At 41.2% G+C, this 26,759-nt stretch overlaps 1 protein-coding gene across 2 annotated transcripts in view; it reads left to right on the top strand.

Moving 5' to 3' along the window:
- Positions 1-26,759, top strand: part of MEGF10 (multiple EGF like domains 10) — an 88,554-nt gene that overhangs the window by 37,039 nt on the left and 24,756 nt on the right. For both annotated transcript variants that reach the window (XM_050986887.1, XM_050986886.1), the window contains exons 6-13: positions 2,349-2,595; positions 3,121-3,241; positions 5,078-5,214; positions 7,578-7,790; positions 13,117-13,291; positions 14,120-14,240; positions 16,751-16,914; positions 22,497-22,599. In XM_050986887.1, the coding sequence (XP_050842844.1) occupies positions 2,349-2,595; positions 3,121-3,241; positions 5,078-5,214; positions 7,578-7,790; positions 13,117-13,291; positions 14,120-14,240; positions 16,751-16,914; positions 22,497-22,599 (1,281 nt within the window). The remainder of the gene's footprint in view (positions 1-2,348; positions 2,596-3,120; positions 3,242-5,077; positions 5,215-7,577; positions 7,791-13,116; positions 13,292-14,119; positions 14,241-16,750; positions 16,915-22,496; positions 22,600-26,759) is intronic.

Below are 26,759 nucleotides of genomic sequence, written 5' to 3'. Positions count from 1 at the left end.
TCCCCTTAATCCTGCACATTTCTCCACAGTTCTGCCCATAATTAAAAGGTGGATGGAAGGCTGGTGACAGACCTTGTGTGAAGGGCTGTGGCAAAACTACACCATGCTGGGGCCACCACTGGAATGTAATGAAAGGTTGCAAAGTCAGTATTTGTTATTCACCTGATCATTGTTGAGAGAATGGTCCTGAGGTTGAGTGTCATCAGCCATAGGATGTGCTTTTATTTTAATGATTTCCTGCAAACATAATGAGAAGGTCGTGCCAGGAAACTAATTAATGGTTATGCACTGGGCAGTGCATCCTGCCCAAGTGAGGCTGGGTGCTGGATGAAGGGGCAGATGCTTGGTAGGAGCAATTTCTGGGCCCTGTGGCTCTCAGACTCATTGCACTTAGTCTTCAGGAAGCTGCAGGAATATTGCTGGCTGCACCAAATACCCCATTCCCAGCAGCTGGTAAAAGAACACAACCACTCACTTGCCAGCCAAGAATAAATCTCTTGCCAGTCCCGTCTTTGTGGCAAGGGCATGTTCTGGCTGCCTCCATCCTTGCCTGAGCTTTGTGCTGGAAGAGTTGTGACGTGGCAATCAGTCTCAATTCTCCTGTTTATCAGACACATCTGGACAGGGCTTTTTGGGTTTTGGTTGGTTTTTAAAAGTAGTAGTAGTTGTTGTTGTTATTATTAATATTGTTATTACTATTATTAGTTTGGTTCATTAATTAATATTTCCATGGGGAATGGCAACTTTGACATTTTGTCTGAAACAAAGACTTTCATCTGAATGTAGACTGAAGTGTTAAAAAATATATATCTAAAAATGTAGGGGTTTCTGCTCTGTCGTGATAGAACACGTGACTGTCTCAGGCATCTTGACAGCCATACATGTATTTTTTTTACCCAAAATAGCTAGTTTCCTGCCTGGTTGAGCAGGAGGATTACACATTCTACTCTGTGCAGACATGTTGAAAATGTTTAAAGTTATCATGGCAAAAGGCAATTTGAGAGATGCACTAGGCAGCAGTGTGTTACAGAACTGTTGTAGGCCTGTTGTTTTGTCTATGGCAAAACCCACACATCTTTAAAGACAGAGGCCAATAATAAGATGGGCAGTTGTTCTTACAGCCCAGCAGCATTGCTGGTGTTTATAATACATAACACTACTTTCTGTTGCTCTCTGTTTTATTGTATGTAAGTCCTCACAGTATCTCCATTTATGGATGCATGTTCTAGTGACCTATACTGTGGAAAAGAAAAAAAAAAACAACCTTAAGGAGTAGATTCTTGAAAAGACCCTAATTCCTTTTTATTAGTGTAGCCTGGGTGAACAGCTCTTACAGCTGAATAATTCCTACCCTGAGGAGCATTCTTGAATTACTTTGCATTAGTCTAGGAAAGTGTGGCTGTTCTCTGCCTGGCTTTTTTGCCCCAGGAGAAGACTGGGAGAACAATGGTTGTCAGTCTCCAAGAGGAGAGCCTGGGCTTACAGTCACTGCAATTGAAGCTTTCCCATTGTGCTTCTGTTATCAACAGAACATAAAAATAAAATCAGATCATTTGACCATATGATTAACACATTCCTGTTGAACTCCAGGTGACCCTAATCTTCTGGCTCTTTACAGAACCTCCTGTGTTTCTTAGGATAAAATTTCTTCCTTAACATTGAATTCTTCTTTTGATGCTGAAATACCCTCTGAATGGTTTGCTTATAGTGCTTTAATAGGATGCATTGGGGCAGACAAGAAAAGAAGGATTTGAATGATTGTAAAGACACATTGGATAATCAAATTTGTAACATCCAGATGAAGTTTAACCACGTAGTTGTTAATTTCCTATTGCTTGTGAAGTGCTTCTTGTGGTTTTTTTTGCCCTGTCAGTATATTTGAAGATTGCAAAGGAAATATTTGCAATTACATGAACAAGTAGGAATTCTTTAATGTGCCCAAAATCACAAGTCTACACTGAGCAAGCTTTGCAACTTACTTGTGGGATTAAGAGAGTTGTGGGTGGATATAGACTACATTTCTTACATTAGCAAGACTTCCCTCTGTAAAGGGAAGCTCATGGCTTGATGGTGGAGAGTTATAATGAAGAGTTTTGAGAATTAAGAGATTTGAATTCGTGTTTAGTTTTCAGCCTCGTGTTTATAATGTTTGCTTTTCTCAAGAAGACTCAATTACATAAATCGCGTAAACGAAGTCTGATCTGCCTGCCACAATCCTTAAGGACCAAGAAGGAATAACTATTTCCCTGCCATAACTTCTTTCTTGTTGCCGCACTGCCAACTGACAGCACCTCCAGTATTGCAACCACAAAAACTCCTCTAAAACTTTTCTTCTTCTGCCCGTCCAGCGTGCGACAGCGACCACTGGGGACCGCACTGCAGCAGCCGCTGCCAGTGCAAGAATGGTGCCCTGTGCAACCCCATCACTGGGGCCTGCCACTGCTCTGCAGGCTTCAAGGGCTGGCGCTGCGAGGAGCGCTGCGACCCCGGCTCCTACGGCAACGACTGCCACCAGAAGTGCCAGTGCCAGAACAGAGCCACCTGCGACCACGTCACCGGGGAGTGCAGGTGTCCCCCCGGATACACCGGCGCCTTGTAAGCAGTGACCGTGTTGTGTTTTTGGGGTGGCAGGGTGTTGGAGAGTTTAGGTTCCATTTAGATTGCAGGGCCTCAATCCTGAGCTAGCAGGTTTGAGCAAAGCCATGTTGGAGGTTGCATTCAGATGTGCAGCCAAGAGGAAAAAAAGCCTTGACCCAGATGGGTAAAAACGCGCGAAAAGGAGCAGCAGAGGGTTCTTCGTGGCCGTTACAGTCTGGGCACAGGTTTGGGAAATGGCATTGAAACATGGAGTTGTTTGGCCTTGGTCATTCCAGAGCTGTGTGAGCAGCAGGGAATGAGTGCCAAACTGCTGTAAAGACATGCCTTGGGAAGGAGTAGGATGCCTGGTCTGTTTCCTTCAATCCGTTGTGTGGGTGCCACACAACACTTGGGGCACATCTCTCTGCGTCACACTGCTCTGTGCTCCACGCTTTTGCCTGGAAGAGCTGATGATGATAGCACGGGAAACAAAGCTGGGGCCTGTGGTAACGGGTGTCTGTGCTGTCCCCACCCTGTGCACAGCTGTGAGGACCTGTGTCCCCCCGGGAAGCATGGCCCACAGTGCGAGGAGAGGTGCCCGTGCCAGAACGGAGGCGTCTGTCACCACATCACTGGGGAGTGCTCCTGCCCGCCGGGATGGATGGTAAAAAATGCTCTCTGAAACCCCCACAACCCCCCTAAAACTTCCATATTTGTACATCTCGACAGGGGGAGAAAAACAGGGTAGCAAACGAGGATAGCAAATGTGGTCTGCTTGTAGCCAGGAGTAATGAGAAACATATTTTAGCATAGGGTACTGAAATAAAATGCTTGCGAAACCATCTGTTACTGAAAATGCTCCAGTTCTGCACTGCCTTTTTAACTGTATCAGATTCTGGGAAGCAAAAGACATGAGTTGTGCTGTGACAAGGCAATATCCTTTAGATCTTGCCTGGGAGTCACTGGTTTCTGCATGGAGGTTGATATTACAGGGAGATAACACCATTGTGTTTATTAATAGTGGGGTTTGTGCCTGTTTTTGTATGTCTAGTATGCATGGAAAAAAGCCCAAAACCTTTGCCTAGTGTGTTCACTGTTGGAGAGGAGATGGGACATCAGATCTTTGACATTATCTTTAGGCTTCCTTCCCTTTCATCAGAGGGTAGGGTATTAAGACCTGACCTTGCAGCTGCAAATTACCTTCCCTTGCTATTAGGCTGCCTGCTATAAGTTAGAAAATAGTGCAACTGGAAGGTGATCAAGGCCCAAATAAATTCTTTAAGTGCATTTGCTGATAATACTTATCATGAGCATTTAATAATATTTTCCATTTAAATGTTTCTTTTGTGTGAAAATTCACATTTACTGATCATTTAATTACATATTATACTGAGAATAAGCTGTGGCAGAGGCCAGTTTTTCACCAACTAGAGAGCATGCTTTAAAATACAATCTCTGGTTGTGAGATTTTAGAGTACGCCTGACTACCCACCTTGGAATATGCCCATTTTTGCTTTCTTATTGCATTTCATGCTAGAAGAGCAGAATTGTTGGTCGTGGAATACAGATGTTTGCATAAATTCTTGACTCCCTTTATCTGCTACTAAAAATTAGATATAGCACATGAAGCACTGAGGAAAACTTTATGCTACTAGTGTGTGTGTTAATTAATGACTATTTAGACCTTTGACTACTTTTCCATTCCAAGTAATTATTTAAGTATAAGTTTTAATTTTAGAATTTTGAGTTTTGTGAAACACTATTTTGTATTTTGTCAGTGTAACCTTTTCTTGCTTTTTTTTTTTTTTTTGTAAGGGAGGTTTAAGGTAGTCAGGTGCAAATTCTGCAGTGTCTTCCATTAGATGAAATAACTGGATGTCTTTTGTCTGATGAAATGCCTGTAAATACCTTTTTCTTGAAATGGCTTCTTAAAAGTCTTAGTTTCTGTTGTTTCCCTCACCACCCAGGTGCAATTAATTCCAAGGATGTAAAAGGCAGTGCAGAAATTCAAAACCCATTGAAAGGAGCAATCATGCTACTTAAGCTTTTAGGATGTGCTGCTTTAAGTGAAATTGCAAACAGCTTTTTCATTCATCAAAAAAAAAAAAAATAAACCCAACTTACCATAAGGTAGAATAATTGGGGCATTGGAGCAGCTGCTGCTTCTTACACCTCTGTTCACTGGAGGGCATTCCTGGGTATATTGATATATAGTACTGGTAAATAAATTGGGAAGAGATTGACATCAGTTAGTGTAAGTGTTTTCACAGGTGCTTAGAGAGAGTGTTTTTCATGAGTGTTTAACTTCCAACATGCAAATCCTAGAAGATTATTCCTCCAGTGCTGGAACATGCCTAGTGTTTAAAGCTGGAGAAGGGTCTGGCATTTCCAGGATCAGCACTGGGAGACTAACACAGCATGTTCTTGATCTTTCCTCATTTCTCCCTTGTCCATTCAAGCTGCAGTCCCAACTCTTAAGATTTCTCTCCTGCACTCCCAGGGCATGGTCTGTGGTCAGCCTTGTCCTGAGGGTCGTTATGGGAAGAACTGCTCCCAGGAGTGCCAGTGCCACAATGGAGGCACCTGCGACTCAGCGACGGGCCACTGCCACTGCAGCCCAGGCTACACAGGGGAACGGTAAGGAAAACCCATTCCTGCCAGGCTGCTGAGCCTGGAGGGCTCTGCTACAGCAGGGCAACTTCAGAAGCTGGTAGGAGGAGCAGTGGAAGCATCTGAGATATGATTGAAAGTGGTGATTTCGGTGATGAAATGTTTGCCGCGTCACTCAGCTGATGCCGGGTTGCAAGTTGAAAGTCCATGTGAAAGAACACATGTCCTGTGAAGGAGCTGTTGGGTTTCACTGTTTGCCTGCTGTGCTCTGGCACTTCTTGTGAGTCTTCCTCCCTTGGAGTGTCGTGCAGAATGGTGCAGCCTGGGCTGTGGTGGAGGGATGAGGAGGGAGGCTCATGGGTTTGTGCAGATGTCTGGCACTCACACCAGCGAGGGAGGCTCATTCAATCCCTCTTCAAAGGCTGCAGGCTGGAGAGTTGTCTCCTAAAAATGCTCTGCTCAAATGAAATGAAACATTTCATTTTCTGATGGCTGTTAAGTCAGCTTTGGCAGATTGGAAAGATAGTAGAGTGAGACATCACTTTTGAAGGCAGTGGAAAGCAATGAAAGAATGTTTTCCTGCATGTACTTTAAGCAGCTCACAACTAATTTTCAGGAGTCAGCAGCAGCCTGATCACTGGGGTCAGTCCAGGGGATCCCTGCCAGCAGCTGTGGGTTTTGTAACCATGTGCACTCCCCACACCAGCGTTCACAGGACGTGGGAAGTGTCCTGCCAGACATAATGCGGAAAAAGACCTCAAGAAGAAGAGAAATAATTAGCCCAGAGCCATTTGCATGCCAAAGTTATATTTGTGTCTGTGAAGAAACAGTGCAGAAGGTGGTGTATGCATTTAGGCTGACATAGACAGGGGCTCCAGGGAAAATCAGAGTAACCACACAAGTGTCTACACACTGCTCTGCACTGGTGTTTTTAAAAGTAATTAAAGTTTTGCATTGTAATAATTTAAATCTTTCCTCTGAAATGCCTCTAAGACTTTCATCTGAAATGCCTTACATTTTGCAGCACTGAGATCACTTTCGCAGATCTGAGCCTCCTTTTCTTGCAAAAGAGGCTGTATTTTCAATTCTTTCATTTTTCAAGGTGGTGCCAAGGGCAGGAAGGAGTCAGTGGCAAGGTTGTAGACCTGGTCCTTATTTCATGTCAGAGAACTGTGTGGGCACTGTCTGAGGTAGCCCATACACACCTCCTTGAAAGAGATGGTTTTTACAAGTTAAATTTAAAAAAAAAAAAAAGGCTTAAATTTTGGCTCCTTTGGCTGAGGTTCCTGGTTTCCATTTGAAGAAAATTCTTTCACAGCTTTATTTGTATAAGTTCATCAGGACACATTGATACAAGGTAATTACCTCTCTTATTATGCTGTTAGTTCTACTGTTATGCTACACCTCAGGAGAAAAGAAGATTTTATTGATAAAAAAGAGTTACAAATACCTTGAAACTTTTGGGTATCAGGATCAGAGATCAGAGAAAAATACTGCATGTCTACCCATTTCACTTCAGTCAAAGGGCTTTGCTAATTTTTGTTACATTTTGCAGTTCCTTGTATTGTGTATCATTGAAATTTTCATGCAATGAGCCACTAGTCATACCTGAAAACAAACCAAAACAAAAAAGCCAAATCTATAAGAAAGACAGAAGAAGAAGAAAAAAAAAAAAAGCAGGAAAAAAATAAAAAGAAATAAAACCATTAAGAATGTGTTATATTATCAAGTAGTATTTTTCTACAACCTGTAACTTGACTGGCATTCAGAATTTAACAGTTCCTATTTTAGAACACAGGAAAGACAAAGCTGAAAACATCAAACTCATAAGACACAGACAAATGAAATTGCTATCCAGAAAATCATCAGTTTATGAGTTGCAAATTTGAGAAGCAGGATGCTGAAATTTTATTTTCTAGTAGTCAGATAAAAGATACAGACTAATCTTTAGGTTAAACAATGTGTTCCATCTGTGAAAAACTAAGGAAATTAATCCGTTGGCTAAACAGATTAATTTATACCTGTTGTCTATCTTCTCAAAACTCTGTGAATAAGAAAGGAAAAGTTTGGTGAAGTCTCTTTCTTAAGATGTATTTCCTTAAGCAGCAACAAAAATCATTGCTACTTCCCCATGTGTGTTAAACTCAAATCTTTACTGATTCTCATTTTCATCTGTCAGAAAAATGAGATGAAAAGAAGGGTGTTGATCCCCTGAAGGTTTCTCCAAGTTAAACAGATTTTTGCTCTTATTTAAGTGGCATTTTTAACCAGTAGAAGACATTCCTCATAAACCAGATATCCTTTGAACCTCCAGAAGCTGTCATTTATGGGAAATATAACAGTTTTTTTGTTTGTTTATTGGTTGGTTGTTTGGTTTTTTTACCTCACAGGTGCCAGGATGAGTGCCCAGTGGGGAGCTACGGGCTGCTTTGTGCTGAGACCTGCAAGTGTGTGAATGGTGGGAAGTGCTACCACATCAGTGGTGCCTGCCTCTGTGAGCCAGGCTACACTGGGCAGCACTGTGAGACCAGGCTCTGCCCCGAGGGCATTTATGGCCTCAAGTGTGATAAAAAGTGCCCCTGCCACATGCCCAACACCTGGAGGTAGGCTTTGCACCCTCTACCCTGCTTTGTTTTTTCTTAAACAGAACACAGAAATCCAAATATAACTTGAAAAGAGGTATTTCCTGATTTTTCTAATACTTTCATGCAGACTGAAGCAGCTAAAGACTTGTAAGTATTTGGTATTCTCTGACTACAGTGAGAAAGAAAATACCATCCCAAAAGATGCTTTGAATTTTTACTTGCAAGCATGTTTGATTGTCATATTCACTGCTGTGTTTGGTCTCTGACCCATTAAATAAATATTAAGACAAAGCATGACCTTTATCTGTGTTTGCTACCTGAATAAATCATTCTGTTTTTCACTGTGACTGAATAAAGTCAGTACACAAGGGCTGCCTCTTACATACTCTGGTTTACTGTAGATGAGAAATAATTGAATTGAAATCAATAGATGTTTAAAGTCTTCTGATTAGGGCATGAGAAGCTTGGACATTTCTCTCAGTCTCTTTCTATAAGAATTTCTGTGGGTGACTGAATTTAGTACAAAATTTCAAAAGCCTTACCTACTGTATAACTGGGAAAAGTACATTTATTGTCATTTAAGAGCTTTTTTGAGTGAGCAGGTAAAATCCAATCTGTGGAAATCAAATGAAAATAATTTTCCCATTAGTTAGCTTTTACACATCTCTCCTCATTCAGGAAATGATGAGCCCTGGTTTTTGAGGTTTTTGTGCATTTTGACAGCATTTGAGCATATTGTTAGGAAAATATAAAAACTAGTTATTTGCAGACACAGTTTCAGCTGTGAGGGAGGGATGTCAGATGTCAGTTGAGGCGAATCAGAATATTTATAGAACAATTGTGGACAGCTTTCTCTTGTTACAAAACAGTTCTTCTAATTAGATACTGTGGTCATTGTGCATTCACTTACACCTAATTGCATTACTAATAACAGTACCTTGGAGAAGGGTCGTGAGCACAATTTAAATTTTTGCTATTGAAAGTAGCTGTGAGGGTAATTTGCAGGAGCTACTGAGTGTCACATAGAATGCTGCTCTACATTAATAGAAGAGGCACTTTTTCTCATAGACAAAATAAAAGCCTTTAGTCAGAATTTAGCAGTGATGTTAAATCCATGCATGGAAATAGCCACTCTGTTAATTGTTTGTGAAAAATTATTTTGTGCTTTGTTGCAGTTGTCCAACACACCTTTTGTTGACAAACTGTGTGACAACAAACTGAATAATTTTCCCCTTCCAATCATATACTTTTACAGTTGTGTACTTGTGCTTTTGCTCATCCCATTTGCCTGAAAAACCCTGAAAAAATAGAGAAGAGTTTTGATGTAAAATCAAGCAGTTTATTATTTGGGCAGTGTGTTCAGGAATAAATGGCATTATAATGCAGGGCCCTCCAGCTCTCAGATTAGGCTAGCACACCACACACTATTGTGTTATGAATTATAGTTAGCTACTTCCCTACAGAAAATCTGTCTGCAGACTGTTGCAGCAGCCTGGTTTGACAGGAATGCATTGCACTGTATACCATTTCTAATATTACAGGGATTACTTCTGATTCATGTCCCACACAGCTGTTCCTTCATTTATACCACTGGAAGAGACAGCTCGTGGTCAAATCAGATCACAAATGTTCACAAGTAAACAACAGCATTTGGCTGGTCTTTTTTTTTTTTTTTACATTTCTCCCCCTGAATGACAAATCCCAGCCCTGAAGGTGCTGGAACATATTTGACAGAGCATCATGATGTGTGAGAAAAATATTTTCATTGCTTCACAAGTATATTTTACATTTGTGTTAAGTTGGTTCTCCTTGGGTCAGGATGTGCCCAAGACCATAAATATCAGGAATCAGGGTAGTGATGTAGAAGACAAAACTCTCTGTGGGCACTTGAGGCTTTTGAGTATCTTTTGAAAATCTTTTTAGAAGCCAGTTGTGCCTGGTTGTCCTCACTTCTTGATGTCAGTCAGCCATGAAGCAACTCTTTAATCATGTCAGGGAATATCCTCAACCCTCTCTTGCCCTCCACAAGCACTGCACTAATTCATTTAGCAGAAAAGTAATCTCAGGGCATGCAAAAAAAAAAAAAAAAAAAAAAAAAAAAGGGGGGAGGGGGGGGGAATGCCTTCTGCAAATAAACTTTGTGTGTCTATAGGTCTGGGGTTCTGTTTTGGGGGCCCTTGATTCTATAACAGCTTTTTTCATCTGGGTGTGATCACTGGTTTAGATATCCTCAAAGAGGAGCTTTTGGTAGGCTTAGAGCTCTAGGTTATTGGTATTAATCAATACAGAAATGAACAGAAAGGTTAATTGAAAAAAAGTGCTTAGCTCTAAAAAATACTGCTCTAAAGAAAGTATATGTAAGTTCCAGAATACAGCTATGTTTTCTTCACATACTTCTCCACATACATAGTTGAAAAATGCACATTCTTTGGTTTTTACTCCTGTTTTATTTGATTAACAAAAATTGCATCAAAACAGCTCTGACATTTATTCATTATTTGCATTTTGGGTAGGCTGAGCTACAGGGATTTTGCTGCTGCTGTTGGTTGATGGCAGCTCCTGGAGATGAAAGGCAAGCCCTTCCTTGCTCTTGGTTTTACCAGCAGCCTTTATTAAATGCTCTGTAGAGCATAAAAATAGCTATACTTGAGAGATTTTAATCTGTTTGAGGGCCCCAGAGGACAGCAACAGGTAAAGTCCTTCTTGTACCAACACCCTTGGTGCAGTTCAGCCTGCAATTAAGATTTATTCATGACATGAACACTATGGGTTGTTTTTTTTTTCTTGTCTCATGCCCTTTCTGAGACACCCATGTAGTTTTATTGGTGGAATTCATTTTTGGTTCATGTAGTTTGGCTCTGTTTTAAAAGTAAAGATTAGGGCTTTTTAAATTTCCATTTTTCTAATGGGCCTGTATGTACAGGTGCAAGAACTTTTAATGGAAATTTTGTATTTATTCATATTATGTTTATATTTATTTTTTAGGGTGCTGCACAATTTGGTTGGGTACTTTAAAAGCAAATAAGTAAATGAAGCATATAAAGATAATTATTTTCACTTAAATCCTTCAAATACATAATATGAACTACCCACAGTAATTTATTTTTGTCTCTGTTCAGAGTAGGGTTGCATTTCCAGCAAGTGTGAACAGACAGCCAGAAATAAAAGAGGATATACTGCCAGTATCTCCCAGCATCTCTTTATATCCCTACCTTAATATTTAAACATTATTGCCAATTAAGATAACTGCGTGAGAACCCATCAGAAACCTCCAGAAGTGCTTTGGCTTCCTACATCTAATTACAAATCATGGAATACTAATTTCAGCACCAATCAATACGTGGGCAAGGGCGCCTCAGTGACACTCACTGGGGCCACAGAATTATCAATGCCTCTGCCTCATATCCAGTGCTTCCTCATGCGTGTGGGCTCCCCTTCTCCTGGAAGGGGAAAAAAGATAAAAAGCCCACAACAAGCAACACTTCCAATCGGGAATTTACAGGATTCCGTGATTTCTGGGATTTTTATCATAAGGTGCCACTGAATTTATGTTATGAATATATTCTGGTTCTTATCCTAGCAACTATCTAGTTGTGGATTGATTTTTTTTTTTTTTTTAATTTTCTCTGCTCTGTATTCCTGCACTAGTGAGAGCTCCAGGGTCCTACAGGAATTTAGGATAGGAGACAAACCTGATTATCTTGCTGCATCATGTGTCTTAATAATTTTGCCCATGTTTTATATGAGAATATCTCCATTTCATCTTGTTTCATGGCTGGCATGCAGGTCACTAACAAATAATCAGGGCTGTTCAGTATGAGCATCATGAGTTTTGAACAATTTCTGCAGGAAAAGGCCTTTCCTCTCACTTTATATCAACACCATCAAAGGTATTTTAATATCCTGAAGACCCACACATTTTTATGGTGCCATATTGTTTGCATTAAATATGCAGAAAGCAGAACACATAGTGATGTTCCAACTTTCACAATCCTTGCCTTCCCTGATTAGCAATGGTTATTTTCAGCAATTTTAAACTCTTACTTGGACAAGAGCAGCCCTCAGGTCTAAAAGCAGTTGTAACTAATGTTGTGTTCCCATGTTACACTGCAGCTCTTTCAAAGATTGTTGTTGTAATGTTATAAATGTGCAGCAGGTATTCTTTCAGACATTCAAATGCTCACAAAAATACTCAGTTTCCAAAACACCCCACACACAAAGTCAGCAAGTCTTGCAAAACCAGGCTCTTCTCATGGGTCATTTAATTTGTCTGAAGAAAGGATTTTTTTTTTTTTTTGGTCCTTCCAGCACTCTTAAAGGAGCTTCACTTCAATCAGTGGGAGGCAAATATCTCCAAACAGTCTTCCCATTGTAAATATATTGGATTTGGATACTAAGGCCTTCCTTTGGTGAGAATTAAGCAAATGCTTTGTCTGCCAGAGTGCTACAGAGCTCCCCATTGTGTCCCCTCTCCCAGCCTATATATCCTTGCACAGCTGATGATGTCCATTTGTTACGAGGCAGCAGCTGCCTGCGTGGCCCTTCAATGAAACTGCTGTTCCAGGTATAGAGGCAGCTGCTGTGCCACCAGGTATGGCCAGCAGAGAGGGCAGATATTCCCCAAAAGGTCACTGCTCTCATGCTATAGCTGGCTTCTGCCCAGGGCTGAAGGTTTTTTACCATTCTCAGTTGTCCTCTTCCAGACTAGTTTAATGAAGAGAACGTTCTTGCTTTGCTGATGGGGTGCTGTGTTTTTATTTCCTGTTGGATGCCATGCTATTTTTCTTGATCATGTTTCTCAGACAATATGCTGCTGAGCTTCTGTAGGGTTACAGAAAATGATCCTGATAGAGTGGGAATCTAACAACAAATGTTGGGGAATTTAATGGTTTCATCCTCATAGTATTTGTATCCGGGGATATTTGTCTTATGGTAAAAACTGTATTTCAGCAAGGTTTCTGTTCAAATAGAGAAAATTATACCCTTCATTTCTTTCCATGTCCTCCCAGAATGTCTGTGTGTTGTATGTTGCATTTCCTATCACAATTGGCACATATTTTTATGTAAATACACCAAATTGTGTTGTGGGAAGTAAAATCATCTCACGCAAGGCCCTTCACGCAACCCATCTGCAGCAGGGGGGATTTTGGGGTGTTTTTGGTTTTTTTGTTTGTTTGTTTGGGCTTTTGGTGGGGGGGGGTGGTTGTTTGGGGGTTTTTTGTTGGGTTTTTTTTTTTTTTTTATATTTTAGGGGGTTTTTTGTGTCCAGTGCAAAGAAAACAATACTTATGCCACATTTAGTCCTGAATTACCAAGTTAACCTTTCATCCCCCTGCCGTGGCAGCTGTCACCCCATGTCTGGGGAATGCTCCTGCAAGCCAGGCTGGTCTGGGCTGTACTGCAACGAGACGTGTTCGCCGGGCTTCTACGGGGAGTCGTGTCAGCAGATCTGCAGCTGCCAGAACGGGGCTGACTGCGACAGCGTCACTGGGACCTGCACCTGTGCCCCTGGATTTAAGGTAAAAGAGGTCTCACTTTCACAGTTTCGCTGTTTTCAGCCCCAGTTGTGCAACAAATTCTTCAGGGTGCCACCTTGCCCTTTCTCCTCCGCTGTGGTAAAAGGGAAATGAGGGTGTTTGGGTAGCACTGCTTGTGCTGTAGGACCCTGAAAAATCAGCATTTCTGGTGGGTTCTCACTGCTGAAATGAAGGCATTTTTAGAAAGAGAAGTTAATTCCTTTATGAGATGTTGGTAAGAATGAGGGCGTGCTGTTGAGGTGTAAGTAAAGGGAGGAATGGTGGGTTTCAGTCATCAGCTCCTCACACTCCATCCACAGAAACCCCAGCCAAAAGCACTGCTTTTTATACTTCAGGACAGATTATTCTGCAACTTTTACACACATTTCCTGTTACATGTGCTTTGGATGCTAATCCTAACATTTTACAGTATGACTGTTCTTGTGAAAGTAATAACTGAAAACGTCAGCCAGATTAGCTCTTAAAAATATTTTACATACCCACATAATTTACTATTACACTACTTTCTTACAGTGTTTTGACTTCATAAAGAGCTTCTTTATTACTGTCCCCTGATCCACCTGATCTAACCAGGTGCTATGTGACCTGAGCTCTCAGAGCAAATCATAGAAAACTAATACTTACTCAAATAGACTTTAAAATACTTCAAAAGCTTGAAAAGTGTCCCTCTCCCCTAAATTAAAGATAATTTATTGACAGCCTAGGACTTGCATGGGCTATATTCTTTTCTAGCTTTTGTGTCACTTCAGTCAGTTGTATTGTCTGACCCTCCTCAGGTGGTTTTTAGACTCTATTGTTTTTATAATTCAGGGTGCGTCTTGTGGTACCCCTTGTCTCCCTGGGACGTATGGAGTGAACTGCTCCTCTGAGTGCAGCTGCAAAAACGGGGCCACCTGTTCACCTGTGGATGGCTCTTGTGCCTGCAAAGCAGGTAAGTGTCTCCTCAGATGGATTTCGTTTCCCTGTAACTGTAAAATGAAATTGGGTTTTTGAAGTAGAGAAGGGGAAACTTAATGAGAAGCGGACACCTGATGCTTCTGTTACTCTGGGAGGTGAAAACAAGGAAAATGTATTCTCAGGGAAGAAAACTTGTTCTCTGCTCTTTCAGGACATCTGTGGGGTGTACCCTTTATCTGATGTCAGTATTCCTAATCAAAATCATACAAAATCCCAGAATGGTTTTGCTCCATAATTATGGAATTACATAACTTTTCTAACTTTTTTTTAATTGATGGTTTTCATTAAATTTTAATAATTTGTTTTTAATTAATCATAACCCCTATGTTGACTATAAGCAGTGTGTTAGGTTTGAAACATTTTTAGCCACAATTTAGCAGTTTGTCATAAGCAGCTGTTGTGGGAATACTTGGGAAAAGTTATGAAACTTCAAGTTTTCCTTAGCTAATTTTGATGTGCTTCAATGAACAAAGCCTGGGGGAGGGAGAGAGAGAGAGAGAAAGAGAGATGTGTTGTTTAAAATTAATACAAGAAAAGCAGAATTTATGGGCTACAAAGACATTTTGCAGAAACTAGAAGATGAGGAAGACAAGATAACTAAGACTCCATATATGTGTGTTGGAAGCTCCCTACCTGTAACAGATAATAAAAGAGTAAAAAATACAGATTAATTAGCCTGAGAAGTGAGAAATCTATTACTAATAGAGGAAAGAATGCTATGTAATGAAAGAGAATTATGTCATTTAGAACCAATGAATAATAATTTCTTTGTTTGCTAAATATGGATAAATAAGTGAAAAAGTTTAGTGTCTGCATCTGTGTGGAGCACAGAATTTTGTCAGCCACACACACATAGACCCTGACCAGGGATAAACTAATGCCTGACTTGCTGACACAGAAAAAACAGTGTTAGTGGGGTTTATTTATACCAAGGATTTTGGAGGATTTGGTAACAGTTTGGGTTGGAAGGAACCTTAAAGATCATTTTGTTCCATCCCCTGCCATGCCAGGGACACCTCCCACTATCCCAGGCTGCTCCAAGCCCCAATGTCCAGCCTGGCCTTGGGCACTGCCAGGGATCCAGGGGCAGCCCCAGCTGCTCTGGGCACCCTGTGCCAGGGCCTGCCCACCCTGCATGGGAACAATTCCTAATTCCCAATATCCCACCTAAACAGAATTTGCTAGACAAATAGCCACTAAATTTTTCAGGCACTGACACTGTTAAATCAGTTATGCAGCAAATGTGGAACTTCTGCTCTTTTCAGAGACAGTATGGCTAATTTAACCCTGTTCAGGCTGATACTGCAAAGCAGCTAGGTCATGAGAATAAAAATATTCCTTGGGCAATGCAGAGTCCTATCTTCCTGTATTCCATGCAGTTTTAATCATGCTACAGTGAAAGAGGACAGCAAAAAGTAAAATTAAACTGAAACTAGGTACTTGTCATGTAAACAAAGGAAAAGAATAAATCCTGGGAAGACAGCTGAGAGAGAGTGTCTCAATTTCCTAGTCAAATTACAAAAATTACATTTTTTCCTGAAATGACCCCTGAATTTGAAGTTATCAATGAAGCACGAGGCAGCCTGATTGCTGTGCATGTGTTTTGCATAGCCTATTGATCAGTCTCAGGGCAGAATTATTTTTCCCTCCACTTACTGTAAACAAGGTACAAAATTAGAAACTTGGCCTGTGTCACTGGTGATGGTAATATGTGACTGACTGCCTCACACTGTTCCTCTTGAATCTGATGGGAGATCACATTTTAAAAAATCTATTCACATCCCAGTCTATCCAGTCTGCAAACCATTGTTACTGGGCATGATCAGTGGTGAATGCTGCATTTTACAGCTATTTTCCATTACATTTCTTTTTTTATTTGGAGAAAAGTACAGAAATCATCTAAAACATCTACTGTGTTCCCTCAAAGGATCTAGTTTATACAACACTTTAATATTTTCCTCTTTTTTTTTTTTTTTTTTTTTTTTTTTTTTTTTTTTTTTTTTTTTTTTTTTTTTTTTTTTTTTTTTTTGTTGTTAAATACATGTTAAACCATATTACAGGACTGCCTGACTTGAATGCTGGTGGAACAATTACAAAAGCAGCAGCATGAGCCTAGGGAAAATATTCCTAATTGGTTTTAGGCTACACCTTAACATTCTCAGTGTAGTTTTGAGCTTCTCAGTGAAATGTCAAGGTGCCTCTATTTCCATTTCAGATCTTCCATCAGTCTCTTTTGCTTGTTGGCACCCATCTGCAGATGTGTGCTGTGCACAGATGTTACAAGGTGCCCTTGAGCACCTCTGTTCCAACCTGGACAGGCCCTCAGCTGAAGCAGCTGATAAATCCTGCAGTGAATTTTACCCCAGTATTGCCCATCTCAGAGACATGAAACACCCTCTGAGAAGAATGGGGGGAAACCTGAATAATTTCTGACTTTAATCCCTTCTTTTTTTTTTTTTTTTTTTTTTTAATTTCTTTTGGCAGGTTGGCATGGTGTGGATTGCTCCATAAATTGCCCCAGTGGCACGTGGGGACTGGGCTGTAACCTGACCTGCCAGTGTCTTAATGGAGGGGCTTGCAATGCTCTGGATGGAACCTGTACCTGTGCCCCAGGATGGAGGGGAGAGAAATGTGAACTCCCTTGCCAGGTAGTTTAATAATTTCACTGAATTTTGAGGTTTTTGTAGGAGAATATTCGGCAGGGTGGGGCATCTGTCATTCTTTGTCTCCATGGGAATGAGTCCCTTTGGAGCACACAGGATGGGGTGCAGGGTCAGGGATAGGCACTAAAAATTCTTGTAGTATTTCTCCATCAAATGCTATCAAACTGGTACTTTTAAGTGTAAATAATGAGAGAAAAAATACAAAAAATACACCCCAAATCAAATTATGACATTTTGTTACAGTATGAATAAAGAATTTTCATTCCCTCTCTGTCAAAAGTGAGAAATTGCTCTTACCACCCAGTTCCATGATGGGTCTTTGCTTTTCTCCTGGGGCTTTGGCTTCTACTCTCTCCCAGACTTTGGAAAATCAGAAATCATTGTGAGGGCAATGGCATGCTCCTTATCAGTTCTGTTCCACCTTGTAATCTGCAGCTTTGGGAAAATAAAATACATAAATTCAAATAACGTAATTTCAGAAGTTTTTAAATTGTAAAATTGCAAGTGGATTTTTTTTATTGTGTAACTGTTTGGTATCAATTATATTTTATACACTGAAAAGAAATATTTTATAAAAAGTGGGTTTTTCCAGGGTCCACTGTTTTCAGTGATGGGTGTCAATTTTCTGGAAAACTTTTTAACAAAAATAATTATTAAAATAAATGCTCTGTGCCCTTCTTTTCCCTTCCCCTGACAGTTGTTAACTTTTGCAATGTATCTGCAGAGTAGGTTGTTGGTTTGTTCTAACTGCAAAGGAATCACCTGAAGGGAACACACACCCTGTAAATAACACACTTAAGCTTCTTTCAGTTTGGACAAGCTCTACTGAGCAGTGACATGATGAGAGTAGCTGAACTGCAGCAGAAAACTGGAAATCACCTCATTTTCAATGAAAATGTTTTCTGCTGAACTGCACTAGGAACTCTCAGGAGTGATTATTTGTGTCGTTGCTTTTGGTTTTAAGATGAAGCACTCCTGCAGTGAGTAAAGTGGCAAAGAAAATTGAATATATTCTGGAAAGCTGATGGCAGTACCACCTGTGCAGTGTTTCCAGCAATGCATCTCCATCAGAAGACTGATTTTTCTGTTTCCTCAGGCAGCTTTGTTTATCACTTAGTGCCTGAGTCTGAAGAGTGATGAGACCTCCCAAGCTGCATTAGCTCTTCCAAAATGGACATTTAAAAAAGATATGTATCATTTCAGAGCGACTGCATCTCTATCCCAAACTTAGTAACATAAAGCTTAAAACTATTTCTGTATCAGATAATTCAGCATGCCCAAGCTCATTGTCTTCTTCTCCCTCTCTCCATCTGTATCAAACAATGTCCATAAGCATTTACCTATTTCAAATGCAAATTCTGCTTCAAAATTCCAGAGCAGGGGAATAAACAGAAATTGTTTCTTCAAATAATAATAAATATAATAATTTATTAAAAAATAGTTCAAATACTTCCAGTTGTCTGAAATGTTTTTCACGTCTGAGCAGAGACTTTATTTAAATCAATGTATTTCAATTTGTTTCAGTAACTTCAGAACATTATTATCACTGCTCAGATTGTTGTTCAAGATTTGAACTACAGTTTGGACTACAGTTGTCATGGTTTAAGCCTGGCACAATACCAGTGCCCCCATGAGAACACCTACTTCCCTGGCACCTACTGTGAGATATGATCAGAGACAGAGCAAAGCAGGCTCCAACTTAAGGTTAAAAAGAAAAAAAAAAAAAGCATTTATTAACCTACAACTACAAAGGAAGACACACAAAACACAATAGAACATAAGATGAAAACCTTCCAAAATTCTTCCTCCTCCCCCCACCAAATTTCCAATTTCATTGCCACCCTTCAGACAATCGATTCTCAGTCTCTTGAGGAGAGAGAAGTCCCTCTTGCGCCACACGCCTTCCATGTCCAGTGCTCTCACCACTGCACATGGATCAGAGCTGCTTCTGGGGTTTTTCATTTTAAGGATACTTTGACCAGTTCCAAAGGGAGCACAGTCCTTCTCTTTTTGGGACACCTGTCCCCCCCAAATTTCACCCCCTGGGGCCGAGGGGTCTCTTGAACAGAGATCGTCTTCTTCTCTTCTTCGAGACGGAGGGCACCACCACACCCTCCTCACCCGTCGTCTCTGTTCACTCCTCCACATCACTGCACTCTCTTGGCTCTGAGCCATCGCCTCCCCCTAGAACGCAGTCTCTGTGGCACAGAAACACCCGTGGTTCTGCTGTGGCTACACAAGAAAAGTCCAGCCCAAAGCCACTTCATCATCTCCTCCCACCTAGAATTTTCCTCAACATCTTCTCAATCTCAACATCTTCTAAATCTCATCAACTTCAGGAGGACTCAGCTTTTGCAAGGTTCTCATCTTCCTCAAAGGGGTTAAAAGTCCCGAGCTCTCTCTCTCTGCCGGTTTACTTCGTCAACTCCCACGCCTGTCTGCCCTGCTGGGCACCCCCCCCTTCTCCTTCACGCCGGGCCATTATCACAGGCACCACAGGCACCGGCTCTGTCTCTCTCTCTCTCGCAGGGGGGGGTGGGGGAATGGAGGACGGCTGCCCGAAGCCCTTGCAATGTTCTCCTCCACCCTTGGGCCCAGGCCTGTCCTACCTCTCTCTCTGGCCACATGGCTCCCCTCCCCCCCTGCCCAGCCAAAGGAGCTGGGCAGGGGGGTCTACTCACTCTCCAGCGGGACTCCAAGAGGAAGTTCCCCTGGGAGATCACAGCTTTTAACCCCTGTGTTCTCAGAGGCGTATCCTGCCCTCAGTGGACAAACCAGGTGCCAATATTAAATCTGAACACTGATTGGATTGCCCACACCATCACAAAAAACTTCATTTCCTTTCAAACCACGACATTCCACCCTTCGCCTCTGAGAACACATTTTCTAAAATTATCATCCAAATTACAATAGACAAACTCTACTTAAACAATAAAACCTCTATTAATCTATCATCTTAACCAAAAATACATTACATGCTTTGCTCTTATTCTTCTTGATCACATCTCACAGTTCACCTTATCACTCATCCAAAAATCGATTTCCCGGTCAGGGAACCAAAAATGTCATGGTTTAAGCCTGGCACAATACCAGTGCCCCCATGAGAACACCTACTTCCCTGGCACCTACTGTGAGATATGATCAGAGACAGAGCAAAGCAGGCTCCAACTTAAGGTTAAAAAGAAAAAAAAAAAAAGCATTTATTAACCTACAACTACAAAGGAAGACACACAAAACACAATAGAACATAAGATGAAAACCTTCCAAAATTCTTCCTCCTCCCCCCACCAAATTTCCAATTTCATTGCCACCCTTCAGACAATCGATTCTCAGTCTCTTGAGGAGAGAGAAGTCCCTCTTGCGCCACACGCCTTCCATGTCCAGTGCTCTCACCACTGCACATGGATCAGAGCTGCTTCTGGGGTTTTTCATTTTAAGGATACTTTGACCAGTTCCAAAGGGAGCACAGTCCTTCTCTTTTTGGGACACCTGTCCCCCCCAAATTTCACCCCCTGGGGCCGAGGGGTCTCTTGAACAGAGATCGTCTTCTTCTCTTCTTCGAGACGGAGGGCACCACCACACCCTCCTCACCCGTCGTCTCTGTTCACTCCTCCACATCACTGCACTCTCTTGGCTCTGAGCCATCGCCTCCCCCTAGAACGCAGTCTCTGTGGCACAGAAACACCCGTGGTTCTGCTGTGGCTACACAAGAAAAGTCCAGCCCAAAGCCACTTCATCATCTCCTCCCACCTAGAATTTTCCTCAACATCTTCTCAATCTCAACATCTTCTAAATCTCATCAACTTCAGGAGGACTCAGCTTTTGCAAGGTTCTCATCTTCCTCAAAGGGGTTAAAAGTCCCGAGCTCTCTCTCTCTGCCGGTTTACTTCGTCAACTCCCACGCCTGTCTGCCCTGCTGGGCACCCCCCCCTTCTCCTTCACGCCGGGCCATTATCACAGGCACCACAGGCACCGGCTCTGTCTCTCTCTCTCTCGCAGGGGGGGGTGGGGGAATGGAGGACGGCTGCCCGAAGCCCTTGCAATGTTCTCCTCCACCCTTGGGCCCAGGCCTGTCCTACCTCTCTCTCTGGCCACATGGCTCCCCTCCCCCCCTGCCCAGCCAAAGGAGCTGGGCAGGGGGGTCTACTCACTCTCCAGCGGGACTCCAAGAGGAAGTTCCCCTGGGAGATCACAGCTTTTAACCCCTGTGTTCTCAGAGGCGTATCCTGCCCTCAGTGGACAAACCAGGTGCCAATATTAAATCTGAACACTGATTGGATTGCCCACACCATCACAAAAAACTTCATTTCCTTTCAAACCACGACAACAGTCCAAGTACATAGCAAGCTAAAAATACTGCTTTTCAACAGCATATTTGAGGATTTCCTTTCATTCCAAATCTGATTATATGCAAAGGAAATGCTTAATTTTTTTCTTTTTCTGTATATAAAAATGTATTGTTGAGATGAGTGAAAGGCTCCTTACACTGAAGTAATGTATGATTTTGTTCTGCTTTAGACTTGAAAGACTGGCAGCTGAATAGCTAAATCCTGTGGCACTTAGTTGGAATGTATGCATGAACATCAAAGAACAGCAGATTAATTTTCATACAGGTTTTATGCAGATTTTTAATGTGACTGACACCAATTTTTAGCTTTGAATGTAAATTATTGGGGTTTAAACCTGACATGATTTTTTTCCTTTTTCCTGCCTTTGCTGTGGGCAACCCTGAAATATTACTGTAAATTATACTGGCCTTTTTTCCATGCTCTCTCTTTTTTTTTAATTTGGCTGTGACACTTTTTATTCAAGATCAGTTGACTGTTATACTTTGCCTTGTTTGGAGATTGTAAAAAATCTGCTCTTCTCAGTTTCTTGGGTTGATTTTGTGTGAAATTATCCACCAATCTGTGTGCCAGCTTCTATGGAGACAGCAGGAAAAGCAAATTCAAATGCTTAAATGTTTCCCATGAAAAAATAAATACACCAACAGGGTGATTCAACTTGTGAAATCTCCTGTTGATTCAAAAAATGTTGCATAGGTAAAAATAAAAGTTTTGCTTTGTGCACTGCTCCATAGCCAAAGATTATCTCTTTTTGATGGAGTATGTGTTGTAATGCAGAGAGAAATGTTTTTAATCAAGAGAAATGTTTCTAATCAAAAGAAAGTGATAGTTTGCTTTTTTTATGCAGTGAACCTCACACTGAAGGTATCTTGTAATTTAACAGGTTTCACTCATTTTCTTTAAAGTTATACCTCTGTGTGGTACCCATTTTGACCTATAAACAGAGATCTCAGAGTTTGATGCAGAAAGGATACTTAATTGCTTTAGTCTGGGATTTTTCAAGAGAGCATAATTTATTCTTTATCTTCCCCCTTTAATGAAAGAACGAAAGTGTAGGATGCTGACACGTTCCAAACGCCACAAGTATTTTACATTCATAGCAGCCTGGAGATCCAGGAGAGGTCTGTGTCTGCTTTTTGAGGCTGGGCTGACCCTAACCTGTCTCTCCTCTAACTCCCAGCTGCCATCATCTCCGGGGTGTTGTGTTTTTTGTTGCCACAGGATGGTACCTACGGCCTGGACTGCGCCGAGCGCTGTGACTGCAGCCACGCGGACGGCTGCCACCCCACCACGGGCTACTGCCGCTGCCTCCCAGGATGGTCAGGTACAGGACACACCCTTGGGAAGCACTAAAACAGAGTTTCCCCCCCAGGGGGACTTGGTTTTGTGGGCAAAGGAAGAGTTTGTGAGGTTGGATGTGGAAAGGGCCCCTGTTCTGTGGCCGTTGTGTCCCTCCGGTGACTCATGGGTGGGGAAGTTTTGTCCAGTGTGACCTGCAGAAAAACTGGGAATGGAAAAGGAAACTTTAAAGCTTGGGCACCTCCTCTACACAATTCCTTACAAAAGTGGTGATGAGCTGTAAATATCCAAGGTTGTTCTGGCAGCTCTAGGGTAAAGCATCCTGTACAGGAACTCAAGAAACTTCGTTCAGGCAGCCAAGAAGAGGATGAACCATTATCCTAACTTGTCAGCCTCCTAACTTGTCTCAAACCAAGACAACTGTGCTGTCATTTCAGTGTCTCAGCCTTTTTTAAGTTTCTCTGCAGATATTTGTCCTCTACAAAAATTATCTCACAACTTTTCTTTTTCTTTTTTTTTTTTTTTTTTTTTTTTTTTTAACATTGTTATTTTAAGGACTACGTCAGTTGAATCATTCACCAAAATTTTTGTTGGGCACTGTTATTGCACCCTCTTGCTAGTGAAGAGCAAGATTTTTTTTTTTTGAAGACATGATGGAACTCTGCAGAAAGGCAGCTATCATGAAATGTTCCCTTTATGTCTAGAAGGGAGTTTTCGGTCTCACTAATCTCTCTCTAGGATTTTTGAGCTTTAAATTTGGAAGAGCTCTTTGATCTTCTGTAAAGTTTAATTAACACTGTAAGTTTTCCCCCCTTGGAGTGTTCCAGCTCCCTCTCTGTGATGCTGCAGTGTTGCAAGGATCACACAGATCTCACATCACCTGTCTGTGTGGGCTCCTTCCATTTAATAATGTGGAGTCAGAATGAAAAACAAATCTTAAATGAGCAAAGCATGTTTGTGCTCTGAAAATCAGTGATCTGTGTTTTATTTGTGATTTTAGACATAATCCACTCTTCTGTGAACTAATGTTTAGCCTAACTGATTTGTAGGTTCATGATAGAATTGTTTTCTTTTTTTCTGTGGTGCTTTTAGACAAAGTAGGTGGAGGTGAGCTTATAACCTCCTCAGATAGGTACAGTCTTGCTCTTGTTTTTTTCCCAAACCTTATTTTTGTATGCTCTTTCTTCCTAGCTCTCTGGATGGATTGCCAGCATCTTGTTTGAAGTACATAATACTCAGTGTCTACAATTCAGGTTGATTAACTGTAGCTGATTACAGCTTACCTGCTGTTTTTTCTACTTTCTGTTCAGATGAACATGACTTTTATGATTACTGGGGGTAGGATGTGGAAATCTCTAGGGGATACAGATACACAGGCACACAAAGAGCTCCTGCTTTGCTCTGGAAGACCAAACCTCTCTGTTATTTACTAATTTTTCTGTTTATTATCTCTTTGAGAAGGCCTGTCTCACCATTTCCTCTCAGTGTGAGGGAGAGGAGCTTTAAGAGCCAGCACTCACCTAACTGAGGCAGGACTTCTTTTGGTTCAACTCTCTTCCCACAAGCTGTGGGACTTGTGGAAGTGTGACTTGTCATCAGCCACTCAGATGCCTCAGGAGTACAGAAATTAGTAGAAGCTACCTGAGTGAATTACAAAAAAAATACTATTAGCCTTATACCAGCTATTGCTGTTTTTCCTGACACTACTTTGTGTTTGTTTTGTTACGATGTCAATGTCCTTAACTTTCAGGTAGTTTTCAGGTAATTTTGTGTGTGTGTGTTTGGACACTTTTCCACAGACTTACATTTGAATCTGCTCAAAATGGGATCTCATGAATTACTAAATGTATTATTTAAAGAATACCCACCATAGAAACGTGTGAAGAGTTGCTGATCTTAATGGTGCAGGTAGTAGAGCTGTTCACAAGTCCTAAGGGCACAGCTTCAAGTACATCCTGGGAGTCTTCTAAAACTGAGACACACAATCAGGGTCAAAATTAATAGATCCAGGTTAAAATAGGCAGTTTTGAAAGGCCAGATTAAAAGTCTAGCAGCATTTCTTAAAACACATAAAAATTACCTGGCCAGTGTGATATAACTAACCCAGGGTGTGACAGAGGCTTCAAGTGCAGCACAGACCTTGACTGTGCTTGGATTCAGGTATGGGAAAGGATAATATATGTCAATAATATAGATTATATAATATATATTAAGATAAAGACATAATGTTGTAGTTTTGTATAGTGAAATCTTACTTCGCCTTTGTTCTTAAAAGGAAAAATACTTCACAAGAAAGAGACTTGAGGCCTAATTACTGATAAAGTGGAGCCCCCCATCCCTGGATGATGTTACCAGGACAGCATGTGTCTGACAGACTAGTTTTGACATGTTAGTGATGTCTAGACACACTTTACAACATCCACAGCATAGCTCACTTTATACTCAGTGTCTGGAAAAAAAATCCTCCTCCCACACTTTGCATGTCAGAGCAATACCCAGAGAGGAATCCAGGCTTTGTGCAGATGCTTATATTTGGAATGATTTTAAAAAAAGGAGGGAATACTTCAGGAAAGGGCTCCCAAATAGCTGTGCTGTAACAGTGCATTGCAGGAATAGCAGAAGATTGTAGGATTAAGGAGGGAGGTTTTGTGGAGAAGCAGGTGGAGGATGTGTGGAAAATACAGGAGCTTCTAAAATGAATGAAATTATGTGGCTTGGCCTTTGTTTTGTTTTTGATGTTGGATTTATGAAAGTACCCATCAGGCCTGCAGACATAATAGTTTTGCGTGGGTAGTGTTACCTACCTAGCTGAAAAACAAAGAGAGGGAAAACCAGATTTTGGATCAGTTTAACGCTTATCTAACACAAATGAAGAATTTAGTTGCTTAAAACCCTTGGTGTTAAACCAATTTTAACCAGTGTTGAATACATTTTGAGGAAGCTTCAAAATGTGAACTTTTATTTCTTGGTTTTAAGCACAAATAAATCCGTGACGCCAAGGTGGACTTCCCAAAATGGTTTGATGCCATCAAAACAACACAGACTTTCCAAGAAGGTATTTTAAGTGCAGCATTTTTCTCAGCCCTGTGAACAGAACAGCTATCTGCACTTCCCCCAGGGAATTTCATCAGAGGGAATGGTTTATGTAACTTTTCAGAAGCACATGAAGGAGTGACACAGTTGTCCCACAAGGCTGGGGAGCAGGAAACGCTGCATGGGGAGGGTGGGTCAGTGACCTTGGGGTGTGAGGGAGTTCTGGGCTGCTGACGTGGGCACGAGGGCTTGGCCTCAGCCTCCAGACAGTGCTCAGCTCCCCACTGGGTCAGCAGTGAGATGCTCTAAGGTTTAGTTTTGTTAAGTAGTTTTTAGTTTGTTTTTGAGCATGCCCAGGGTGTTCTCTTCTCCTTTTTAGGTTCTGCTTAGGAGTAAAAGTTCAGTTTTTCACACAACTATTGTGTTAAAAGAGTCAAGAAACAGTTAAAATTAACTTTAATTACATCTCTGTTTTTATTTGGGGCTGCTGGTTTTCATTTGGGCTCTGTTTCATGCTAAACAGAAGTGACCTATGTTTACAGGAGCTCTCTTAGAAATGCTGTGCTCTTTTGTAGTTTGCAAAATACTTTCCCTCTGCAGCAGCTTAATTCTGTTTAGGGAAGGAGGAGTTAAGGGTGATGTTTTTTTCCTGGCAGTCGGACCATTCCGTCACGTTCCAGGAGCCACATGACAGGATGGCACAAATGAGAAACATCCGCCCACACAGAGGATGATGTCTGCCCCAAACTCCCTCATCCCTTGACATTTTCACTGTATCTTATAAATAACTTCTTGTTCATTTGGAGGGAGAATACTTTTTCATTTCTCACTAGCCTGAGAGTGGAGAAGAGTAGGAACTATTAAAATAGAAAACAGAAGAAACACACAGAAAATATACTCTCCTGATAGGTAATGATAATTCTCCTATTAAATTATGCCAAAACTTTTGGTTAACTTCCATTATAAAGGTATATCTGACATTTCTCTCAGCAAGCAAACCAACAGGCACCATGATAGTTTCACCCCTTAATCTTATCTGTTCTGCAAGCAGCTGTCAAAATAAATTTCTCCCAAATTTCCTGGAAGATTAGGGAACCCATATTTTTGCAAACAGAGTTTTCGCATTAAAGCATTAATCAATTAAATTAAGTA

The sequence above is a fragment of the Serinus canaria genome, chromosome Z (assembly GCF_022539315.1).
Source record: "Serinus canaria isolate serCan28SL12 chromosome Z, serCan2020, whole genome shotgun sequence".
Classification (NCBI taxonomy): domain Eukaryota; kingdom Metazoa; phylum Chordata; class Aves; order Passeriformes; family Fringillidae; genus Serinus; species Serinus canaria.
This window is presented reverse-complemented; position numbering and strand designations above follow the sequence as displayed.